The sequence below is a fragment of the Branchiostoma belcheri genome, unplaced genomic scaffold (assembly GCF_001625305.1).
Source record: "Branchiostoma belcheri isolate BF01 breed outbred unplaced genomic scaffold, Haploidv18h27 scaffold13, whole genome shotgun sequence".
NCBI classification, from domain to species: domain Eukaryota; kingdom Metazoa; phylum Chordata; class Leptocardii; order Amphioxiformes; family Branchiostomatidae; genus Branchiostoma; species Branchiostoma belcheri.
In genome coordinates this window covers 4,756,261-4,764,074 of record NW_017802713.1, presented here as the reverse complement: position 1 = coordinate 4,764,074, position 7,814 = coordinate 4,756,261, and the positions used below count along the sequence as shown (strand labels likewise).

The 7,814-nt window shown below is 39.1% G+C and overlaps 1 protein-coding gene across 1 annotated transcript in view; it reads right to left on the bottom strand.

Annotated features, from left to right (window-relative positions):
- Positions 1 to 6,327: 6,327 nt before the first annotated feature.
- The window catches only part of LOC109463755 (arylsulfatase B-like), a 20,816-nt gene continuing 19,329 nt past the window's right edge, over positions 6,328 to 7,814 (bottom strand). The window contains exon 8 of the mRNA XM_019760601.1: positions 6,328 to 6,593. Within this exon, the coding sequence (XP_019616160.1) occupies positions 6,328 to 6,593 (266 nt within the window). The remainder of the gene's footprint in view (positions 6,594 to 7,814) is intronic.

The window sequence follows — 7,814 nt, the reverse complement described above, 5'->3', positions numbered from 1 at the left end:
GGCAAAAACTACACTAACTATGCTGAAGCCTGTCATCTACTTGGCCTCGAGACTTTGGAGCGACGACGAGACCACCTCTGCTTGACTTTTGCCAGAAAACTCTTACAATCTCCCGACTACCGGCATTGGTTCCCTCCCCGCCGTGGGGACATCAGTGGACGTACAACACGGTCCAGTAACCAGATTGACTGTTTTAGAACAAGAACCGACGCTTTAGAAACAGCGCACTACCATACATGGTTAAGTTACTGAATAACTCTGAAACGGCAATGTAAGAGTAATCTGTTGCTAATGTTGTACAGCAGCCTCTCACCGAACCTTTTTTACTGTGTAACGTTTTAACATGTATATCGATTATCAATCCATTTTCTATAGCAGAGGAATATTTTACGATTTATAAATTTTAACAATATTTAATAATATGTAATAATGTTTTAATAATAATACCCATATTTTAATGATATTTTGTGACCTCAGAGCAATTCAGGCAGCCAGTATGGCTGCCTGCGAGTCTGTTGTCAGTGTGGTGGTAATTGAAATTGTGTATGTCTGGAGTTTGCAATTTTGAAATAAACCATTCTACATACAATATTTTAGGAAAAGTCACCAAGCTCGGCGGTTCTAGCTTTAGCCGTTCGGATGCTATGTGACATCAAAGTCGGCGCGGGCACTTTTAGCCCCCCCCCCCCGGTCTAGATAGGGTTAAACATTTTAGTCATTTTACAATTTGTTAGTTCGGCTGTACCTTGAAAAAATTTTTCTAAAGCCAAGACCGGCGCTCAGAAATTGCGGATAGCTTGAATATGCATAAAAAGTTGTTGAGGTGTAGGTGTACAGTAACAACCCTCCGACGGTTTTAGCCCACAATGGTGACATAATCACACCATGTTACATAAAATGACATAAAAGATCTTATGGTTAATTTGGCCACCTCGAAAAAAATGGTGATCATACTAGAGGTACATGTAGTTGTTGAGTAACAGGAGGTGCACCGCCACCGCCCGGGCATGACTAAACAAGCGTGTGATTTATAGGAGTTACTAAATAGTGTAATTTATAGGAGTTACTAATTTATAGGAGGTGTAATTTATAGGAGTTACTAAATTTGCAGAAAAACTGTACGAAACACGTTTTTCATTTTTATAAATCATAAGCCCTGCTGGTCCAAATAAAGTAAAACAATTATAAGTTTGTCTTTGCATTTCTAGATCTTTTAGATTGAAAAAAATGCAATACCATTGTGTCCGATCCGAGCGAGTAATGGGTGTGGATCGAAGCCGACCGCTTTGGCTTCATTGGTAGAGGCAAGAAAAGGTTTTCCGGGTGAGCAACATTTCATTTGTTATAATACATTTCTAAAAAAAAAACAGGATCTTTGCGTAATAGATCTAGTCAGAGGTTAAAATATATGAGTCGGCTGAAACGCGATTCGTCGTTATTGAGTTGTGAGTCCATTTGATGTAGTCAATCGAAAATTAGGGGGCAGTCCCAATTTATTCCAGTGTTTGAGATAAAGTTCAGTCTTTCTTTCTTTCACAGTGACTTGTACTAGCACAGATGAACTTTCATACTTCACAAAATTACATCTGTCATCATGCTATTACAACAAATGAGACGAAAAAGTATAAGTAAAACCTATCATCGCTGTACTAGCAGAGTAAACATACTAATATAGTACGAACACTACGACTAATATCTTTGCGTCAGTTTGGCAGCAAGCCAAGATGGCGGACTATTGTTTTCGTGAAGAGCAATGGGGAAGGTAAGCCTTTCCTTTTTTCTTATATTCGTGTAAAGGCCTCAAATAAACAAAATGTTTTTCTTTCTTTCTTCCGTTCTTTAAGGTTGTTTTGTTGCAGATCTCGTCCCGATTTTTTTTCTTGGTTCCACCCATGAAGTTAAATCTATCGAATTTGACCCACACCCAGCCCTGTCCCGTGTTGGGCATTACGGTATGGAGTTTCTTTTTAACAATTTCATAAGTGTCTAAAAGAGTAATGTCGATTTAAAGTGGACATATATCTTTTATCTTTTTATAAACTCTTGTGCTATTAGTAGCGTAAATGAAATACGTAAAAACAAGAAGAATGGCAATGTAATTTCTTAAACATTGAAATGGCTTATTAATTTTATCATTCCAACAGTTCTTGATTTATAAATCGTCAATGTAGGTTTCGTATGATATAAATATAAACTCGAACTGAATTCAATTAGCTAAAACAACCTATTAAAAATCGATCGACATGTTATAGGCACTTCCAACCTAAGTATCCTAACTGTCTTAAAAGTCTAAAAGGTCATACATAAGGAGAATCAATAAGCAAAATCGTTTTGCAAGTTGATAATGAAAATGCTCATAATTTGTCTTCGGCAAATATAGGTACAATATACAAGGATACTGACATAATAACATCTGTTTATTCAAAAGCTTTCTTCCTCTCTGCACTGGGGAGTATCCGGATTGCCTTCTGTACTACTGTGGAATTCGGACACAACAAGACAACAACAGAGGCTGACGCAGCATATAGGAGCTTTCGCTATGTCGGCCCAGAGTATTTTAAGATGAGGGGCCATCACGAGTTATTTAAATATAATTTTGCTTGTTAGCAATATTATCAATATTTTGATGATGATGATGAAATGGTTTATTGATGAAATGGTTTATTGGGGATAAAAACACTTGCAGCCTTACATAGGCTGAATTGTGGTTCTTTAACAATTCATTCATCTACTAGAAGACAATTGGCAACATAATACAAAATTCGTTATCAAATAGATTAAAACAGGAAGGTACGATCATTCAATATAAATTTTCAGACATATTAAAAACAAATTGGAGATTACGTTTTACTTATAAATAAGATATACTATATAGATGGAGGCCGCACAAATATTTACATGTCATCATTCAACAGTCGTACGCAGAAGGGAAAAGTGCTGTTCTGATACCGAGCAGTTCTGCATTTGTACTGGGTAAAGGAGTTGCTATTCCTGAGAGTTCTATGGTGAGTATCACCCCGTCTAGGTGGCAACCATTCACGGTACTTATCAGAGTTAGCAAGTGAAGTTGCGAATCTTAGGCACAGTTCCTGTCGTCTGGCGTCAAGACGGCTGAGACCGGTAAGGTTCAGAGCAGATTGGTAGTCGGTATAGTCATTACCCAGTATAGTCCTTAGTGCTCTTTTCTGGACACGTTCAATTTTCAGGGACAGTTCTCTAGTCAGACCGGGGTGCCATAACGCGCACGCGTACTCGAGGACGGGCCGAACAAATCCAATAAAGATGAGTATGTGGTCACTTGTCTCAAGTCCGTGCTTCTTTAGGTTTCGTAGCACATACAGTCTTTTACTCCCTTTGCCGACAACTGTAGTCACATGCTCAGTCCACTTTAGGTCGTGCTGCAGGATAACTCCAAGGACGCGTGCTGACTGTACCACCTCAAGTTGGGAGGGTCCAATTGTGATGACAGGCGGCGGGGGTGGATGCCTAGCGAAGCAAAACACCATCACTTTGCACTTTGATGGGTTTAAAGCCATGTGATTGTTTTCAGTCCATTGCGTTAGGCCATTAATGTCGTCTTGAATTCTGGGGGCAGTGGACATATGCCGTGATTCAGCAGCAGACATATCGTCTACGTACTTAAAACTGTCAGAAAAAGTTTCATTGATTGGGAGGGCATCATTAACCAGGGCGAGAAAAACAAGCGGACCTAGTTTTGTGCCTTGGGGCACGCCACACGTCAGAGATTGCCAGTCCGAACACACGCCCTGGTACTTTACACGTTGGCGGCGGCCTGACAGAAAACTGCAGACCCATGGTACAAGCGACGGTCGAACACCGAGATCTAGCAATTTACAGATAGCAGTCTGATGGTGAACATAGTCAAAAGCTCTAGAAAAATCCGTGAGAACAAGTGTTGTGATGTAGCCTGGTTTATCCGCTGCTTCAAGGATGTTGTGTACTAAACGAGTCAGGTAGTGTACTGTTGAGCAGCCATGGAGAGAACCAAACTGTCGAGGATCCAGGTTCGGACTGATATCTTGGAGGCACCAGTCACGGACAAGTCCCTCACATATTTTTGCAAATATGGGCGTTAGCGAAATGGGTCTGTTTCTCTAGTCGGGGTGGCATTTCCTTGGGTACGGGTACAACGTCAGCGTCTTTGAACATGTCCGGCACCACACCCTGGCACAACGAGGCGTTCATGATGTCAGTTAAGGGAAGACTCAGCTCATTTTATCACCTTAGCTCATCATAAGGACGGAAAATTAACAGACGCAAATCATGTTTTCTGTGCACAGTTTGATGAAAAGTGTAATATGAACGTATACTGTTTGAAAACGCAGTCCCTTCTAAACAGTGCGTTTTCAAACATAGGGCAGTCCATTTAGAACAAAATAAAATAAAAATCCCATGCAGCGGAAGTATTGTGTGAATTCCGCCTGAACGTTGAAAAGTGACCCCTGACCCCTCTGGACTGCTGATGACCGCAAATAAATCTTTATCTGCTTTCGCTAATTAGATAACACAAACTGAAAGTTTAGATCTGTTTTATTTTCAACGAATTAAAAATACTACAACCCTTACCTAAAACATACAGCTCGAAAGGTATTTGAAAAAAAACACACCTTGTACGATGGTAATGGCTTTTGAGGTCCGCTCCCTGTAACTCAACAGCCACTTATTGTAGGACCACCAAATTTTTAGAGAATGGTGTAGTAATGAAATTAATTTATAACAGCAATTTTTGTGTCATTATGACGTCATTTATTAAATTGTTATCTCTGTACAACTTTAACAAAAAGTTTCTGATAGAATATTATTGCTTAGACTTATGTTGCCCCTGGCAACAACACTGACGTCAAAATGACGTCATAAAATGACGTCATGCATAATTAAGCTGTCGGCCATCTTGGATCGGAAATCTTGAATTTTGAAAATTGCATTTTTTACAGCCTCAAAACCTAACGTAAATGGACTAAAGATGCTCATACTAACGTTTTATATGAAAAAACGGAGTTGAGACGAAAAATTCGTGAAAAAACATGGTTACACAAGAGCTAATTATCCGCCATCTTCGATTTTAACCGATAACGTAATCAAATTAGCAAAAATCATGAATATTTAATTATAGAAATTATCTTTAATTATATAATATGTTATTAATGTTAAAAGGGATGTGTAATTAAACATAGAACCTGGAAAATTGTAATGTTTGAACCAAAATTACTGATTTTTCCAGATTTTTCAGAAACCCGTTGCCATGGCAACGCAAAAAATCAGGAAGTTATCTAAGCCGGAGATCTAAGCCGTTAAAGATTTCTTTTTTTTAGATTCATAATATGTACCTAAAAATAGTCTGCACAACAGATTCCCTTTCGATTCCCTTACGCCAAAAAGGGAATAAATTAAATATTCTTTTTAAAATAGGATTCGGCTCATCATAACTGAGACATATTTATAATGTATTAGTTGTCCGGGCAAACATAACACCAAGACCACTTTCAAATATTATTATCGTATTTATTTTAGAATTTTTTTTATTTACTTCCGGTTCACAAAACAATGCTCTTGGGAGCCACTCAGATTCTGTGGGTTGCTATACAGACAGTGAGGACAGATTTTTGTTGACCTTAGACTTAAAATGTTTATGATTAAGCCCATGTGGGAAACAAGCACTGTATGGGTATTGAAGACATCGGAAACACATAATATCGAGAAGCACTATCTCTCTATGGCAATCACTCGTGATCTTTATTTGCAATCGGATACAGATAAATGTACAGATAAATAGTCATGCACAATACAGATTCATGTACAGATAGATATTCATGCACAGATACAGATTCATGTACGGATATACAGATACAGACTTTCCGAGAAGGATGACCGTGTCAGTCCCTACACCTGAGTGAGGGTTACAATTGACACGATGGCCTTCGAGTGGATTTGTCTAAGGTGGAAAACATGTTGCGAATCTGAGACCCACACACTTGGGCTTCCGCCTTCCCCAGCGGCACCAAAGAAAGGGAGACATGCTGGTTCCGTTGGGGATACTTGCAGCGAGCTGCCGGATGACATGGTTTCGCTCCAGTTTCGCCTTGATCACGCCAGGTCGCCTGGCACTGCTCTCGTCTTTGAGATTTATCCCTCTAATTGAGGGTATATGTTTATTGTAGAATGACAGTATGGACTGAAATATGCTGTATTTGCTCCTGAGCGAATATGTCCCTTTGTAGTCTGAACGTGTTAATATATATATATATATATATATATATATATATATATATATACAGCAAGTTTGTACAGAAAGGGAGTGAAAACTTACTAAAGCCATGGCCCAAAAAGGTCTCCATGTAATGCAGGATTTGCCCTAGGGTCAGGAGGTGGCCAAAATGGTGGGACAGCAGTCTTGTTGTATGACGCTAGCTTGTTTAGGAGCACTTTCACAACATCAGGGTACTTTTCAGACAAATCTGTTCTCTCCTGTGGGTCGTCACGAATATTAAACAGCCATAGGTGCTTGTCATGCGAGTCTTCTGGCTCTTCAAAATGATTTCCTGATGTGCCTCGATGTTTCCAGCCTCCCAGGTCTAGAAATACATATCAGGTATTTCAGATTTTTCTGGTGACAAAACTTACACATGGTTCAACACACACGAACACACAAAACTAGGCTATTTGGGTTTTAACATGTAACCGAGAGCCCGGGGAAAAGTAGCCATTTACGTCCACAAAATCGGTGGTACTGCACAGGATGTTTGAGAGTAAATCTTAGGATCTGTTTAACTTATTACGAAGGTATTTAGCAGATGGTTAGGGCGGTTTAAACCTGGTGTGTTACTATAATAATAGAAAACATTTTTAAAAATGCCTATCACTTCACAACTTGAACTCGCGAGAGTTACAGTTACCAACAAGTGATTGGTCATTAATTATCCTGATGAAGGCGACAGTGGTCGATGAAAATTTAATGTTTGTGTGTTGGAAAGATGTTCATCGTTTTACTATCATATTCCTAGACCTTTTTAAAGGTATTAAAAGTTCGTTCTGACTGTTTCGAAAACCATATCCAGTTGCTTGTGTAAGTGTTTTTGGCGAAACTCTCCGGTAACAGTTAGTTAACTTACAGATTTTCCAACGTGTTATCTCTTGACCCCGATTCTGTTTCCCTGTGTCCTATCTAATCATCTGTCTGTCCTAACCATAAAATCCATTGACCTAGATTTAAGAAGATGAAACAAACAGAGACAGGTCAGTCTACAGCATGAGTAGGAAAACATTAAATTAAGTACTAAATTATGAACACATCTAGCGTCCTAATATGCATCGTTGTTGGTCACAATAAGCACTTCTCTGCTAAGATTAACAAAGTGTTATCCTTTAACCCTCAACAGAACACCTTCCCGGACTGATTAATCTGTACACCTGGGGTCCGCGCGGACCCCAGAACAGTTTTTTGCTAATTTTTAGAAATTATCAACATGCTACCAGCTCAATTGTTTTGCAAACTGATGTGGGAACCTCTGTGTCCAAATTACATACAAATATCATACATTTTGAACTTTTTCTATTTTTTGGTGAAGAAAAGAAGACAAGAAGAAATACCCGATTTTTAAACCCATTTCAGACTGAAGGGGCTTTGAAGGGGCTTTGAAGGGGCTTTGATCTCAGATAGCGGCTAAACGGCTTGCGCTAGAAGTATCAAATTTGGAGACCTTTCCTACAATGTGGAAAAGTTCATATTAGTTTATTAATACTAGTAAGTTGATGTTTTTTTTGTGTTGCCATGGCAACGGGTTTCTAGCAGGCAG